Source organism: Pan troglodytes, chromosome 12 (genome assembly GCF_028858775.2).
Source record: "Pan troglodytes isolate AG18354 chromosome 12, NHGRI_mPanTro3-v2.0_pri, whole genome shotgun sequence".
Lineage (NCBI taxonomy): Eukaryota > Metazoa > Chordata > Mammalia > Primates > Hominidae > Pan > Pan troglodytes.
Window position 1 is genome coordinate 20188539 of NC_072410.2, and position 18544 is coordinate 20207082.

At 38.4% G+C, this 18544-nt stretch overlaps 1 protein-coding gene across 2 annotated transcripts in view; it reads right to left on the minus strand.

Moving 5' to 3' along the window:
• The window catches only part of SLC9A2 (solute carrier family 9 member A2), a 90721-nt gene that overhangs the window by 68308 nt on the left and 3869 nt on the right, over positions 1 to 18544 (minus strand). Inside the window, exon 1 of one of the 2 annotated variants that reach the window (XM_009443010.5) lies at positions 6728 to 6804. The exons of the other annotated variant lie outside the window; for it this stretch is intronic. Within the exon in view, the coding sequence (XP_009441285.4) occupies positions 6728 to 6767 (40 nt within the window). The 5' untranslated portion in view covers positions 6768 to 6804. Of the gene's footprint in view, positions 1 to 6727; positions 6805 to 18544 lie in introns of those variants that run through there. 2 annotated transcript variants of the gene reach the window in all.

An 18544-nucleotide genomic window follows, 5' to 3' on the forward strand; every position in this document is an offset into this window, starting at 1 on the left:
TTTTCATTCATTAACTCACAAGTATTTCTTTATTATTATTATTATTATTATTATTATATTTTAAGTTCTAGGGTACTTGTGCATAACGTGCAGGTTTGTTACATAGCTATACATGTGCCATGTTGGTTTGCTGCACCCACCAACTCATCATTTACATTAGGTATTTCTCCTAATGCTATCCCTCCCCCAGCCCCCCACCCCCCGACAGGCCCTGGTGTGTGATGTTCCCCACCCTGTGTCCAAGTATTCTCATTGATCAATTCCCATCTATGAGTGAGAACATGCAGTGTTTGGTTTTTTGTCCTAACTTACAAGTATTTCTAAGCACTCACCATCATGAAATGTGTCAGGCACTAAGGACACAACAATATCCCAGACAGACATGACTTCTGTCCTCATGGAGTTTACAGTTTACAGGGAAGAAGGATGTCGAGCAGGTGATTACACACAGCATGCTTGTTATGGAGCAGGAAGTGTAAGTTTCAACACAATTACATGGCAGGGTCTCTGATCTTGTCTTCCCTGTGGGGGAGGGGCTTTTTGAGGAAATCATTTTTCACCTGAGAAGTGAACAGGAGTTGGAATTCTCAAAACCAAGAAGGGTCTGAGGGTCTTCTCAAGCAGAACAGCACATGCAAAACTCACTAGAGTGGGGACAAAGGTGGCTCACAAGAGACACTGCATGAAATCCAAAAAGAGGGAAAGGGTGACGTGTTCTGAGACCTGTCATCCACAATTTGGATTTACCATAAGGCCATGGGAAGTAACACCCAATATGGAAAGGAGGTGAGGAAAGAGCTATGCTTTCCATTTGAGACATTTACAGAGCATTTGGGCAGGACTGTGCCTGAGCTCTGTGTGGCTCTCTCTCCTTCATGACCCTGCTGAGGCCCCTGACAAACTGCCCACCATCCTGAGTTCACAAATCCATTTGAGAGTCTGTCGCACCCACTAGAGCACAGGGTCACAGGGCTGGCGCAAGTTTTATTCACTGTGACACTCCTATTACCTCATACAGTATGTAGTAAGTTGTGTCAGCAAGAAGTATATATTTGGTCTCTGCTCCTAGTTCCTGGCACAGAGCTCCTAAAACCCTTGTAATGTCCTGAGCAATAAGGGCAATAGGAGCATCTGTTATAATATTCAGTCTTCGTGTCTGGTTCTAGAGACATAAGAGCTTACAAGACTTTCAGAATCCCTGGAGTGATAAGTGTCTTTTGTATGCTAATGAGATGACTGGTGGCTGGGAGTCCCTAGATAGCTTCAAGATGGGTGCTGGTTGCCAGAAAGACCAAGGCAGGATTAGAGGCTTGGGACTTCCAACTCCATCACCCAAATTCTGGGGAGTGGAGAAGGGCAGGAGGTTGAGTTCCATCACCTATCTAATGGGCCCTCCATGAAGACCCTAAGTGATGAGGTTGGGAGCTTCTTTGTTGGTGGGTACGTGGTGGAGCTGGGAGGGTGCTGCATGCTGAGAGGAAATAGAAGCTTGGCACCCTCCCTATGCCTGCCCTGTGCACCTCTTCACCTGGATGCTCATCTGTTTCCCTTTATAACAACCAGTAAACTAGTGTTGCCCTCAGTTCTGTGAGCTATTATAGCAAATGATCGAACCTGAGCAGGTCATGGGACTCCCCAGTTTGTAGCCAGCTGGTCAAAAGTATGGGAAGGCCCAGGACTTTTGATGGTCATCTGAATCATGGGCAGTTTTGTGGGACCGAGCCCTTAACTGTGGATTCTCTCCCGACTCCAGGTGGTTAGGGTGAGAATAGAATTGAATTTTAGGATAGCAGGCTGCTGTCTGGAGAGTTGGAGAATTGGTTGTTGGTGTCAGGGAAAAACCTACACATTTGGTGCGAGAAGTGCTGAGAGACAGCAGAGAAACACAAGTTTCTTCCTAGTATGGTAACAAAGAAAAAGGCTCTTAACCTGCCCTCTGAGCTGGCTCGTTTCCTTAGGTATTGTACACCAAGCCTCAGGAGACAGATGCAGTGAAAATGCAGCAGATGTGCGTGTTTTAACTGGAGACTCCAATGCCAGAAAGTTACAGAGTTTGTATCTCACTTTTTGTCTCACATGCCTCGCAATCCTAGTACCAACCTTTCTGTTTTCTCTGATCTTTAATTATTTTATTTCCCAAGAAAATGAACAGCCACTGGTCTATATTTGATTGCACTGGAGGTTTATGCTTTTATTACTACCGGTCATTTCTATGTTTGTCTCAATTTCATTAAAGTTGTAAGAGCTATATTGTTCCTCCTTAAAATGTTCACTTGTGCCAGACATAGAAGAACAAATACTGTATGATTCTGCTTACATAAGGTACCTAGAATGGACAAATTCATAGAGACAGAAAGCAGAATAGAGTTTACCAGGGGCTCAAGGGAGGAGGTGACGGGGAGTAAGTGTTTAATGGACACAAATTTTCAGTTTGTGAAGATGAAAATGTCGTGAAGATTGATGGAGGTAGTGGTTGCAAAACACTGATAATGTACTCAATGCCACTGAATTGTTCACTTACAAATATTGCGTTGACTGCATAAGCACTGCTAAACCAACTGGGAGAAAGGATAATGCTGCTAAATGGATCTCTGCTGGTAGGCATGGTCACCATGCAGTGTTCTGAAATTCTGATTGATGCCCTGATACAGAGTCTGAGCTAGTCCTTCAAAAGGCAACTCTACAAATGTTGATATAAAATGTGCAAAGCCTGGGCTGTTCAAAAATAAGAAGCAAAACGACAGAATTTTTTGGCAGCTCAAAAGGTAAAACAAGTAATTTTTCACAAAAACACTCATAGCAAAATGTCAAAGAATAGGAAAATGGTTGAGTGAATGATAGCCTATTAACATGATATAATAATCTACCACAGCATGCATGTTTATTATGTCAGTTTTTCTGCGGGTTTCTATTTTTTTAGACAGGGTTTCATTCTGTCATCCAGGCTGGAGTGCAGTAGTGCAATCATAACTCACTGCAGCCTCCAGCTCCTAGGCTCAAGAAATCCTCTCACCTCAGCCTCCTGAGTAACTAGGACTACAGGTGCACACCAGCACATCTGGCTGATTTTTAAATTTTTTGTATAGACAAGGTCTCGCTATGTTGACCATGCTGGTCTCAAACTCCTGCTCTCAAGGGATCCTCCCAACTCAGCCTCCCAAAATGTTGGGATTATGGGCATAAGCCATCACTCCTGGATTTATTTGAAGTAATGTTCAGTGAAGAAAGAGCACAGAATGGTTTTAAAAGTTTTTCTTTTGTTTTAAGACTGTTAAATTCTTTGATTTTACTCACAGATATGTTTTCTGAAACTCCTGGCCTCAAGCAATTCTCCTGCCTTGGCCTCCCAAAATGTTGGGATTACAGGCATAAGCCACTGCGCCCAGACTCACAGACACATTTTTAAAGAAAGTGCATCTCCACACTTGATCAAAAGGCTGAGAAGCAGTGGAAAGTGCCTCTCTTTAGTGAGCATAAGGAACACTTTCATTCAAGACATCAATAATTGCCAGGACCACAACTGATGTACCCACAGAGTTTACCTTTCACAGACGATGAACTCATTGTGTGACTTAACACAGTGCCTCCTGAGTGCAATCCCAGCTCAGCTTCCCTTTGGCTTGTGCTTCTTATTCAAGGTGGGAAGCATAAACCCCTTTCCCTTAGATATTCCATAGTGTCCTTCCCACATTTGTCAATGGTCAGAGTATGTCAGCCATTTCTATTTATTTGTCTTTTTGTAACATGATCACTTTCTGAGAATAATACCCATTTTGATCAGTGTTAACTTGACTATAAAACATATTCCAACTGATCCTGAGTGCCTAAGTGTCCCACATAATCAGCTCAGCCCTTTTAAATATACCCAGGTATAAAGACAAGAAGCAAAATTTCATGTAACATGAAAAAGTCTGAAGCAGAGTTTGCAAGCTTGCAGGCCACGAGCCACCATGGCCTTCACGCCTATTTTGTTCGGCCTACCTAGTGGGTTCAAAGATTGAGCTCATATTGAGAAACTGAGAGGATCCACATGTAAATTCTTCTGTCCAAGTTATCTTGGAAAATCAGCAAAGCTGGGCTTTTGTCACCCATCTTATGCCAATTTCTGCAAAGTGGCCATCAGCTGGAGCTTGGGCAGGGCAAGAGCTGGCTGTCCAGCTTGCTCCCCGTAACCCCTCCCATCTCTCAGGGCATGAAGAGGCACCAACAGGGCCCACACTGACAGCTACATGTCTATCTTTTTAGACTCCTTCTTTCTAGTCTCAACCACAGCAATGAGAACACAACTTAGGCAGAGATTCCATGAATTAAGTAACGGATTTCCCATCCCTTAAGCAGATGAGTGAGGGACCATCTCCTCAGGGGCCAGGGGTGCCTCCCTGTCCCAACTGGGGCACTGCAGTTGGTTTTTATCAATGGGGTGATATCTCTGGCAGGTCCAGTACAGCACACAGAGCTGGTGAAGTTCACTTCTGCAGGTAGGTGGCTCTGCTGCCCTGGGAGTCTCTTTTTCACTGGAGGCAGCTGAATCCTACTCTGATACCCAAGCCAGGGTTGGGCGCAGGATTTGACTCATGCCCTGGCCACCTCACTGCCTGCATTATATTCTTTCTGTAACCCACACCACACCCGCTGGACAGCTCGGAAATGATCACTGGCTTAGTTGTGCTGGCACTGCAACTGTGCCCCAGGAAATAATAACGATGGCACTGGCCAGTTTTCAAAGTATTTCAGCATGTATTCTATCTGGGTGTGAAACTTGTGTCTCCCCAAGCTGAGAAAAGGACTCTACAGATGGCAAGGGAATTTCTAATACAGCCAGGTGGGAAACAGGATCCTGGCTATTAAATACTGAGAGCTGCCCTTGGACATGCGGAGTATTCTTATTTATAAAACTCTGGGACTCCAGTTTCCTGTGAGGAACGGCAGGTGAAGCAGTCACAGAGCTTGCTCTCGGTCTGTTAGGACTGCAGGTATAGGTCTCACAGCTATGAAACAGATTCAACGGATCTTCGGTGATTCCACACATCTTTAACTTTTTCATCTCCTCAAGGCTCTAAGCCCTCCACTTTTTCTTTTTCTTTTCTTCCTTTCTTCCAACCCTCCCATTTTAGAAACCCAATCTGATGAAGGGGTTTGACCAAGGAAGGACTCAATTTGAAGAGATCATTCTGAAGGTAAAACTTGCCAGTGCCTAGACAGTGGTTAGGAGGAGTTACAGAGTCCAAGGGGTTGACAAGTTCTAGTGACTATTTCTGAACAGATCCTTTGCACAGCTTAGTTAAGCTGGGGGAAGGGCCACTAGGGCGTGCCAGTGCTGATAAAGACTCTGGTACACTATAACCTAGAGTCAGAACTTCCCATGCCAGCCAGCAGTTGAAAGCAATTTTTATTCTACTGCCCCAGGCTAGATGTTAAATCTTAGGATTTATCGTTCTCTCAACTCATGTGTTAGTAAACGATTTATGCCAATTTTGGCTTTGCTGTTTGCACACTGCTATCATTAAGCCATATAAAGTTTTCCAGGGACTCTACCCCACCCACCTAACCGCCTTGTGTGGGAACCATATTTTCTGTTTTCTGGTTTCTATTCCTTCAAGAGCTTGCCTTCTAAGCAAATTTACCACTTGCTCAAAATACGTAGATCAAAGTATAGTGAAGGAACCCACAATTGCCAGTAATTGCTACCTGATTTCATTTTTCAATTAAGTGGTTGCTAACACTTAACTGCATTCACCAGTTATTTACATGGCAGGGAAATATTTGCACACTGTTGGCTCAGGCTAAACTAAGAAACTATCCCATTTGGTAAAAGACTGTGTTTTCCAAGCTTGCTAGAATACTATCCCTTTCATTCCCTTTCCCTCCTCCCTGACTTCTGTTACCAAGTTGGTGGTCTTTGTCTTCCCATTTGCTTATGGTTGCAAAAATCAAAGGGGTTTCAATGAGTATGTATTGGGATGTGTATTTTAAAGATTCATGGAGATTCTTACAGTTCCATATAGTTCTACAGTCATCATAATTATTACGTTCCATTAAAATAATGGTCAAACCTACTAACACATTCAGTGGGAAAACAGAGGACTAGAGTCTTGCCAATTATACTCATTTGTTCCAAGATTTAGGAACAGTAACAGCTCCCTGGTTTTAGTGGCTTCAAAACAGAAAATTGAAACAAGACCAAATAAAAAGAAAAAGATCAAAAAAAAAAAAAAAAAGAAAAGAAAAAATTATGCAGATGGAGCCAATCATTAAGTAAACAGATTAGCTATCTTAACAACCAAATCCCTTTAGCAAAACCATCACCTCTCATGTGTGGTGCTTAGAATGTGAGCCCATGAATGAATGAATGTCAGTTGTAACACAAAACAAAACAAAATAAGATACAGACTCTTCTGAGGTTCAAAGCAGATTACAAATTACATTGTGAAATGATTGAAAATATAAAACGGTGTTACTTGGTTTTAACTATATACATTGTAAGTGACATTTGTAAAAAGACGCCCATGTCCTTGGAACCTCTCTTGAGGAGGGATGGACAGCGAGTGAACAGCCAACTCACACATAAATAATCAGATGTCAGAGAGTGATAGACAGCTCAGAAGAAAGCAAACCTGGGCAACAGGATACAGAGAAACTAGGGCCAGGGCTATTGCACACAGGCGTGCATGTATTCTTATTTCCCTTTAAAGCTCCTCGAGCCGGAGTCAGCATCTTCCATACTCACCCAGAAACTTCACGAGCGAACACACAAAGAATGCTGCCATTTTCCTAAGTAAGCAGACCAGGCGTGTTGACACGAACAATGTATCCTTCCCAACCCTGAACACCAAGACTTTCAATCAGACAGAAAAGAAGAAGCCGCAATTTTTCAGTATCGTTTCTCCTCACCATTCCAGTGTTCCGTAAGAGAAAATGTACAGTCAGCCGATGCACGCTTCTGCCTTAGAATACTGGTGATGAAAGGCGTGGGTTGACATTTCTAAAATAGCAATAATTACTTTAGGCAGCACTTTGCTTTAAGATTCTTTCCAATCTAGATTCTGAAAGAAACACTATTTGTACAAAAAGCACAAAAGGCCTAGGAAAGCAACTGCTGAACAACGTGCTTACCACAAGTGTGTGAGCTGATGCATCTGTGGACCCTGATAACACAGAGGAGACCCAGAAGCTCTGGGCTTTCCAGGAAGTGTCCGGAGGAGGGTCAATGAGAGAGTCTACTGTTATAGGGAGTCTCAGCTGACTGTGAACCCTGCAGGCCTAGTCTTTCACCTAGCCCTCCACCAATTATGCCTGGCTGCTCATCTTTCATTTTCCAAGACAAGAACCTGGAATAAAAAAAAAAGATGTGCATTGCCTTTCTTTTCATCGCAAACAACTTAGCAAAAGCAGAAAAAAAATGATTTTTTTTAAGCTTACGTAACATATTTCAGAGGCTGACATATGTATAATTTAGAAAGAAACCTATGTATTCATAACAGCAATGGCAGAAGATCAGGACGTCTAACAACTTGCTATGGAGCAAATGGACAAAACAGATTTTCATGGTATGATACTATTATACATTGGAGAAGAAAGAAAGAAATCTGTTCTCCTTCAAGGCTATCCACATTTCCAAGGTCTATAAAGTAGCAACTGTGGTAAATGTGTTAACTCTATCCTCACAACAACCTAACGAAGAAGCTGCTACTATGAGCTCATTTTACTGATGAAATAACAGAGGTCAGAGAAGTTAATTGACTCACCCAAATCCATAGCTAGTAAGCAGCAGGGCTGGGATTTTGGACACAGACCTTAAGTTACCACTAAAAGTATATCCAATAATAGTATATACACTATAGTACAGTGATCAAATCAATTACCATCCAAATGAGGATATTTGAGAGTGAAATGACACAATAATAATATATGTGACAGGTCATTTGTAACAAATGTAAACCAGAAATATCATGGACAACCAAGGAGTGTGGTAACTTTAATTACATCATTAAAGTGTGATGAAAAAAAAGAGTTTCTCCAAATTTTATTGAGTTACTCATTTACTCAGTAATTACTTATTGAGTCTGTACTATGTACCAGGCCTTGTTCCAGACAATGAGTCAAACACAAAATCCTTTCCCTCATTGAGCACACATTCTAATGAATGTCATTTATATGTACATGTGTTTCTATATGTGCCTGTTTGCATGTGTAATACGTGTGTATGTGTGTGCAACAATGAAACATATTTAACATCTTTTCTCCTGTAAATCTGTTGTAGTTGAACTTATTAAAATCTGCATGACAGCTTAAGTTATATGGGTTGAACCTTCTCTTAACATATGAATACTTAACGTGTTAAATATATATCTCAGAAGCATTACAATTCTGTATGCTGTGCGTCATGGATGATGGACAAGACCAGGCCAAGATTCTGAAGTTCTAGACTCATGATTCGGCTCTGGTACTACTGAGTTCCGCTACCTTACCTTTTCCTTAGCTCTTTGTTTTCTACCCAGTTTAGAGTTGTTGTGAGGTCATACTAATCCTAACTTTTGGGTTGCAATGTACTTTCTTCATGTTTACTTTGATTCGTCCTCACAGAATCACACAAAGGAAGCCGGGTGCTATTATTATTGCGTGATTTTACAATGGCAATCTGAGACTGTCATAATGAGGCCTACGGGTCAAGCATGAGCCTCAAATGCAGGCCTCTGGCTCCAGGTTAAGAGTGGGTAAAGTGTGCTGGAGACCACACCGGAAGTGTGGTATTTTAATATCCTTTCCCGTGAGAAACAGGGGGCCGGGTGAGACACATCCAAGTGATGAAGAATTAGCTGTGGCCCCACCTCTGCCACTTGATAGCTGATACCTTGGACAAGTTACCTAAGCTCCCTAAACTCTTATCCTCATCTATTTTTTAAAACTAGGAATAATAATGGTGCCTACCTTCCAGAATTACCATGAGAATTAAATAAGACAATGAATGTAAAGCGCTTGGCTCAAATACCTGACAGAGAATAATGTTCTGTCCTTGTTACCTATTATTATTTTATTAAAGAAACTGTGATAGAGGAATTACCAAGTCTCACTCATCTCCACCCTTCTGTGCTACAAGAAAATGCACCACTGGTTGCATTACCCTGTTCAGGTTTGCTGGCCAGTGGGTCTCCAGGAAACAGGCCCAGGAATTGGGAAAAGCAGCCAGAGGCAGAGTCACAGAAATATGGCTATGGAGTTGTTTCACTGCCCTGTGATTTTCTAAACAACTTTCTATGGATATCAAAACCTTTATCCTTCTTTAGAGTGTTTCCCAGACAGAGCAGGTAGGTGTAATCTGATTCATTTTTAGGTGAAATTTCTAAATGCATTGTGAGTTTGATTTTTCTTTTCTGTCTTTCCCATGTAACCCTTTGTATGCCAACACAAACCATAACATGAAACTCACCTGGAAAGTATGCTTGTCACAGTCATAACAGAGATCTTTTGGTGGAATTCCCCTGCCCTACCCACCAGAATTATGAGAGAGGAAGAGGAATACAAGTCGTCTTCAAACAAGGGATGAATTTGACAAATCAAGATGAGAAAGCCCATGTACAGTGATAAACAATGCACAGGACTGTTGCAGGAAGCGCATCAATTATGACTCATACATTTAAAAGATGTAATTGTGAGAGAATAACCTATAATTGTGCATGTATCATTAAAATGACAATACGCCCATGTCTACACATCACTTTAATATAATATTAATATAATAAACACATGCTTCTCTTGGCTTAAGTCTCTTTTGCTGTAAAAGTAACAGCTTTGTTATAAATGATGTCCTCCCCTGCAGGCAATCTTATATTATCCTTATGGAAATATTAAACAGATAGGGCAAATATATATATATATATGTATTATATATATAATACATATATATATTTATATCCCCACTTCCATTTATATATATATATATATATATATATATCTGCCCACTTTCATTAATTAAATGGAAGAACCAAGTCAATGAATACTTGTTACAGTCATAAGACCAAGTTAATGGCAGATGTGGAATTACAACAGGGTCTTCCTGCTTCTAATCCAGGGCTATCTTTTCCAAAACTTAGGTCAAACACTTCTGTCAACTGCTAAGCTATTATTCTTCTACACAAGCATGAAAATACGCAAAATAAAACAGAAGCAGTACAGTCACACCCCCACATCCTTCAGATTGAAAACTAGGAAAGTACACATTATTTTTACCTTACATTAAAGAGAAGCCATTATGATAACATAACCATGAGAATTAGGCCTTCTATAGAAAGTATGTCCTTAAAACGTGCTGTGTAAAATGTCACAGAGATATCCAAAAATATGGACACAAACGGTGTCTCCTCATACTACTACGTAAGATATTAATATCTAGCTGAGTTCAAAATTAAGGAAAAGGTCTAGGAGGCAAAAAATAAGGAAATCAAAATGAGATATGTCAGTAGGATTTGAAGTCACAGTGAACCAGGGGAATTCCTGACATAGATGCGTGACCTATGTGCTAGGATCTGGCATTTTAACACCTACATGAGGATGAGACATTTGACTTCAGACCACTAAAGAAAGGGCTCCTGAAGAAATTCCTGAATTTCCAAGAGCTACATTGTCCTAAATAAATAAATACTAGCACACACAAAAAAAAGAAAAGATGCTTTTAGCCAAGAAAAAAAGGAAGGAAAAGAAATATGTCAACTCCTTATGGCTTTGAGCCAGGGGAAATTCGCCCATGAAGTATAAAATTCCAGGTCTATACCACATACAGGTATTAAGTCTATATTTATAGTACTTGAATCACATAGTAAAGCCAAGCTAAGAAATGAATAGTAAAAACATATCATTAAAACCCTAGGTCCCAGCAAGAAGCACACTCCAAACCATTTTGTAAGAACATTTTACAACTTAAAGAAAACAGACGTTTACCAAATAAACATCACCTGCTGAAGTTAAGCTCATAATTAAAACTACAATCTACATAAGGAAATAAATATTGAAAAGAGAAAGTCAGCAAATGGATAAATATAAGAATTAGCACCCCAAGTATTACAAATAACAGAACAATCCAAAAGAGACTATAAAATGAATATAGTTTAAAGGAATAAAGGAATAAAAGAAGAATAAAACCAATAATTACTATAATTACGTAATGCAACAGCATGAACAAAACACAAATAGACTTGAAAAAGGGCCCAAACAGCTTAAATGAAAATATAACCAAAACTAAAAATCCAATGAGTAGGTTAAGCACAGATTAGAAATGCACTGAGAGTAAAATATGGTAAGCTGGAAAAAAGATAAGATAAAATCACCAAGAAATACCACAGCAATGAAGAGACGAAAAATGTGAAACAGCTGTTAAGAAGCATGGAAGTATAACAAGTTCTGAGCAAGAAAAATAAAGTAAATCTATACTTAGACACGTTAAAAAAATAGCAGAATATCAAAAACAATTTTAAAAACTTAAATAAAACCAGAGACACAAGTCAAATTAATATCAAAAGTCAGTGTAACAACATAATTCTACTTACCAACAAAAGAGGACAAAAAGTATTGAAGTAATATATTCTGAGTGATAAATAACACCAAACCCTACACTCAGTTATATTATCATTTAATAGTATAATAAAAAAAGATGTTTCCATACAAGACTAAAGCCTTCCCTGAAGTATCCACTAAAGAATATACATCAATAAAAACAAAAACAAACAAAAAAGAATCCGGAAGGCAGAAAGAGATAAAAAGTAACAATGAAGAAAAACTGGAAAATATGTTTACAGATCTATGTAACTACTTCTTATACAAAGTAAAAACTAATTTGGAGGAAGTTAAATACAGTCCAAATATGAATTATGACAAAATATTATAATTCTGAAAAACGCAGTTAGAATTTTTTTAAGTTCAAGTATTAGGAAGAAGATAATAAAAATAGCAAATACTTTCATGTTCTAGGAACTTATTTGACACCATTACGTTCCATGAAATTATTGTAACACTTTACATGTATTAGCTAATTTACTTTACACAACAGCCTATGACATTGCTACATTTATTGTCCCCACTTTACCACTAGGACTACTGAGCCCTGCGAGTTTAAGTTATATACTCAAAATCACACAACCACAAAATATGTAGGAAAATGTATCTGAGATGTGAGCCATGGTAGTCTGGTTGACTCCTGTTAAATCAGATAATCACATTAAACTGTATAGTAACCTTAAAAAGAATAGCAATAGAATATATAATTATGTATAAAAAACAAATAAGAAAGAGAAATCAACCAAGCCAAAATACGGCAAGAAAGAAAGATTAGGATACCAAGTGAAAGCATGGTAAACAGAGAGCAAAATAAGTCAAAATATATCATTATTCACAATAAGCGTAATTACATTTCTCTTTTTAAGCTACGGTGTTTTAAAATGTGAAATTAAAGATGCAAAATCCAGATCTATGTGGTTTAATGATGCCTAGCCAAATGAAAATAACATAACTCATTTGATAGTATAGGTATAAACATATACATCTGGAAAATGTAGATATAGAAAACAGATACGGAAAAAAAGTACATGTGCAAAATCAAGTTTTCTTTTAAATGGTAATAGTTTTATATGAAAAAATACACTTTGAGCCACAAGTACTGGAAATAAGGAAGTTAAAAACTTAATAATTCAAGGAAGAACTCACTCTGGAGACGTAACAATGTTGAATGAGTATGTAATAACATAGCATCAAAACAAAGCAAAAATTGAAACAATTACAAGTGGTAATTGACATCACAATTTTAGAAGTGATTTTAATGTACCCCAGGAACTGATAAAGTAACCAAAAAACTGGTAATGCTATTGAAGATTTTAACACCGTAATTAGAAATTTGACCTAGTCTCTGTGTGTCTGTGTATGTATACATCTAAGTATATAAAATCCTGTACACAATAAATAGAGAATACACATTGTTTTTTCAAGCATAAATGGAAAATATAGTTTTAAAATGTCCATAAAATAAGCCATAAAGGGTATCACAATCAACACTAAAAATCAGCATTATACCTCTCTAGCCAAAATGCATTAAAATGTCAATAAAATAAAAAACAACTGGGCATGGTGGTGCATGCCTATAGTTACAGCTACTTGGGAGGCTTAGGCAGGAGAATCATTTGAGCTAAGGAGTTTGAGAGCGGCCAGGGCAACATAGTGAGAACCTATCTCTAAAACTGACAATGACTACAAAAACCCCAAATCTCCATAAGTTTATTAACTGAGAAGTAAAATTCTAACTAATTATTGCGTCAGAATAAAATATCACAAGGGGGTTTAAAAATACCGAGAGCTGAGTGACAGTGGAAACCCCACATATCAAAACTATGCAATACAACTAAAGTAGGAAAAAGGGGGTATATTTCTAGCCTTAAATACATATATTGCCGTTCTTCCAAAATTTACCCATTTGGATCATGAGAATTCATCTTTAAGAAGAGTTTCATTGAATAATCCTATTTTAGTTCATGAAGCATTCCTTTGGCTCCATGAAGATCAAACTGATTTTGTGGACTCTGAGCATCCTGAGATGAGATCCATCAAAAGCAGTCATCATTCCAGTTTTATCATTGGTATGTTGTGTTAAGAAATCCTTTCAGAACACCCATGGTTTCCTACTTAACAGCAGTAAAGATATCATGCAATTTATTCAGAAACTGATATGTCATTTGCATAATTTCCCTTAAATCTTTTGTCTTTACCATTCTCTTTATCGTTATTATTATTTGTATTAACGATGAATTTACATAAACTTTGAGTATTATGAATACGTTTAGTTTGTGACAGAGTCTTAAGTGTACGGTATATCATAGATTTGAATTTAATGAAAACAAGCAACTACCCATATTTGGGATAAATTGATTAGGGGAATTGGCTTATTAGGAGTTTCAATAAGTAAGTAAGCTACTGAAGTAATTTTGTTCATTTTAATAAGACTGATGTCACTTTAGCATAAGTGCATGTCAATTTTGGAGCTCAGGGATTCATAAAAATACCAGCAGAGAACCTATTGAAAATAATATTAATTATGTTTTTAAATATTGGTGTTTCTTACTCTTGTAAGGCGGGAATTAACAATATTAATAGAACATAAGTAAACCAAACAATTAATGGGTTAAGTTTTCAATTCAAGGATTAATTAAATAAATAAACCCAAAGAAAGCTGAAGTAAGTAAATCATAAATGTAAGAGCAGAAGCAGATAACTTAAAAGCTAACCAAAAGCTAATTCTTTGATAAAGTATCAAATAGACAAACTCCTGCATACCTGATCAAGGTGAAAAAAAAGAAAAACATAACAATATTAGAAACAGAAAGGAGAACATAAGTGCATATAAAGTGGAAATCTTTTAAATCATAAAATAACTTCCAATAAATTTTTAAAAACTCAAAATAATAATTTTATAAAAAATACAAATTACCAAAATTGACCCCAGAAGACACAGATAAACCAAATAAAACTATAAACATTAAAGCCATGGACTCACTGGTTAAAATCTATCCATATACCAAAACCATCAATTCACTTGCTTTTACAGGTGAGTTTTTATACCACCCAAGGAACAGTTTGTTTTTTTTTGTTTCTAAGAGAGCAGGTCTCCATCTGTCTTTGCCCACTCCCACTGGAGTGCAGTGGCATCATCACAGATCATTGTAACTTTGAACTCCTGAGCTCAAGTGATCCTCCTGACTAGCTCCTGAGTCACTGGGACTAAAGGCACAGGCCACCAAACCTGGCTTTTTGTTGTTATTGTTGTTGTTGTTAACGTTTTGAAGAGATTGGGCCTCACTATGTTGCCCAGGCTGGTCTCAAACTTCTGGCCTCAAGTGATCCTCCCACCTCAGCTCCACAAAGTGCTGACATCACAGTTGTGAGCTACAATACCCAGCCAGAACAAATAGTTTTATGCAAATAGTTCATTGTATACTTCTTAGGGATTCAATCTAGGTGAAATAATTCTGTAAGAAATAAAGCTGAGTATTGTTATCATTGTTAAAGTGGATATAATGTAACATTTTCATTTGGTGATAAAAATATCTATTATTTCTCTGATGGCCAGTGATGATGAGCATTTTTTCATGTGTCTGTTGTCTGCATAAATGTCTTCTTTTGAGAAGTGTCTGTTCATATCCTTTGCCCACTTGTTGATGGGGTTGTTTGTTTTTTTCTTGTAAATTTGTTTGAGTTCTTTGTAGATTCTGGATATTAGCCCTTTGTCAGACGAGTAGATTGCAAAAAATTTCTCCCACTCTGTAGGTTGCCTGTTCACTCTGATGGTAGTTTATTTTGCTGTGCAGAAGCTCTTTAGTTTAATTAGATCCCATTTGTCAATTTTGGCTTTTGTTGCCATTGCTTTCGGTGTTTTAGACATGAAGTCCTTGCCCATGCCTATGTCCTGAATGGTATTGCCTAGGTTTTCTTCTAGGGTTTTTATGGTTTTAGGTCTAACATTTAAGTCTTTAATCCATTGTAAATTAATTTTTGTATAAGGTGTAAGGAAGGGATCCAGCTTCAGCTTTCTACATATGGCTAGCCAGTTTTCCCAGCACCATTTGTTAAATAGGGAATCCTTTCCCCATTTCTTGTTTTTGTCAGGTTTGTCAAAGATCAGATAGTTGTAGATGTGTGGTATTATTTCTGAGGGCTCTGTTCTGCTCCATTTGTCTATATGTCTGTTTTGGTACCAGTACCATGCTGTTTTGGTTACTGTAGCCTTGCAGTATAGTTTGAAGTCAGGTAGCATGATGCCTCCAGCTTTGTTCCTTTGGTTTAGGATTGACTTGGCAATGTGGGCTCTTTTTTGGTTCCATATGAACTTTAAAGTAGCCATCAGAGAAATGCAAATCAAAACCACAATGAGCTATCATCTCACACCAGTTAGAATGACGATCATTAAAAAGTCAGGAAACAACAGGTGCTGGAGAGGATGTGAAGAAATAGGAACACTTTTACACTGTTGGTGGAACTGTAAACTAGTTCAACCATTGTGGAAGACAGTGTGGCAATTCCTCAGGTATCTAGAACTAGAAATACCATTTGACCCAGCCATCCCATTACTGGGTATATACCCAAAGGAATATAAATCATGCTGCTATAAAGATACACGCACACGTATGTTTATTGCAGCACTATTCACAATAGCAAAGACTTGGAACCAACCCAAATGTCCAACAATGATAGACTGGATTAAGAAAATGTGGCACATATACACCATGGAATACTATGCAGCCGTAAAAAATGATGAGTTCATGTCCTTTATAGGGACATGGATGAAGCTGGAAACCATCATTCTCAGCAAACTATCGCAAGAACAAAAAACCAAAAACCTCATGTTCTCACTCATAGGTGGGAATTGAACAATGAGAACACTTGGAAACAGGAAGGGGAACATCACACACCGGGCCCTGTTGTGGGGTGGGGGGAGGGGGGAGGTATAGCATTAGGAGATATACCTAATGTAAATGATGAGTTAATGGGTGCAGCACACCAACATGGCACATGTATACATATGTAACAAACCTGCACATTGTGCACATGTACCCTAGAACTTAAGTATAATTTTAAAAAATTAAAAAAACTATTATTTTAAAGGGTACAAAAACACTTCAGAGGTAAAGTGTACTGGCAAAATTCTAGAAGTCACCCAAATTGGTTTTTAGAGAGAAGATGAGAAAGCTGTTGAAGTCATCCTTCAGACAGAGAACAGAAAATGTGTGAGCAGCCCACTGGGAGAAGATGGAGGCTTTGAGAAGGAAAGGAATCAGTGCTCTTCTTTTAACTTTATGCAGAACCAATACCTGCCACCAGAAACTCCTGAATTTAGAAGTGTATTCAAAGTGAGATGTGGTTCAGATAGCAGGTGAAGACCCTGAGCTGCATCCATTGACCAACCAGTTGATGAATATGCCTCAGGAAAACCAGAGGACAAAGAAAAACAGACTAAGTGCAAGGATAAGTTTTTTTCAGAGATCAAAGTCTCTGTAATTCAGACAGATATGAAACTCTTAGGTTTCATATTTCAATTTCAGGATAGCCTGGATCCCAGGGGAGACGTCTTCATGAAGCAAACTGCTTTCTATCTTTCCCCTTAAAACTATAAGAATATAATTTACTTAATTTCATGACAGCAGGATGGAGGGAGGTGGAAAATTCTGCGTCTTACTCCAACTTAGGGTCAGAGAAAATCAAAAGAGCAGAGTGACCAGTGACACTTGAAAGGAGATGGAAATAGGCCAGCCTCACAAGACCTCAAGATATGGGAAGGTATGTTAGGGGAACCCCAGGACAAAGAAGGAGGCTCTGTTACTTTACACAGCAAGGTACTCAGTGTTTTGTCCTTAAACCTTGAGAAGAAATACAGTCCACGTCCAAGTTCACCCAAATTAGCAAAAACCCCAGTGGGCCACTTCACAGGCAAAGAAATCAGAGGAGGCGATCTTAAAACACATCAGAAAATTTTATCTCAATTCTTTGGCTACCCATTATTCCAGGTCGTAGAACCCCATCTCTCTATACAAGATTTATCAAGCAAAGTGTGTACTTATAACTATAAAAATAATCAACGGTTGCTCAAAATATAAATATTCAAAGTGAAAGAATAATGTGAATTCACATGTGCAAGGACCTAAGTAAGAAACAAATGAGGAAACATTTCTTGCCAAAACTTTTAAAGCTTTTCCGAGGTGTACTAAATTTGCTGTGCTTTAAAAAAATATTTTGACCTACTTCATAAGCACATACTCATCATCATCTTTACCATCATCACTGTCATTATCATCATTGTTTTGGTAAATGTTATAATTACAAAACTACTTTTTCTGGACCAAGTAATTAGGATGTTGATTTTCCCTGATAATCAAGTGTAACAATTAAGAGCTAAGCTGAATCATTCAATGCTTTGCCAAAAATGGATTTTCTCACTTCTGATTGTAATATTTCTAAGATTATATTAGCTGATAATATATAATGTAATATATATTATATTAGAAAACTATTCTGAATTCACCATCAGGCATTATTTAAACCCCCTACAAATGTTATTCGGATCCTCCACTTTGGACAGCCTGTTAATTTAACCACGTTTAGATTAATCACTAGCAATGTTTCTCCATGTTCTCTGAGGCAGGTAAGGTCAGGTACACGACACAAATGGCACAAAAGTGCCCCAAATAGAAACCACGGCATTTTGCAGGGGTTAGCATTTGCATTACCCCACAGTATCATATCCACCTGCACAGCTCAATTCCTCTTCATTCCCAAATATGAGCAACTTAAGTCATATAAGCCACCACGAAACAGCTTTTTCAGAACAAAAGTTGAAATAGAAATGACTAGATGACTGTTTAATGGGGTACGAAAGTGTCCCACAGCACCAGGACGGTCCTGCTTAAAACCAAACAGAAAGTTCAGGACCCTGGGAGCAAGAGGAGGGGTGGGGATTTCTGGGCATTTCCTGGCTCCTCTAGGAACACAGGGGAAGCTGCAGGACGAGGCTGGGCTC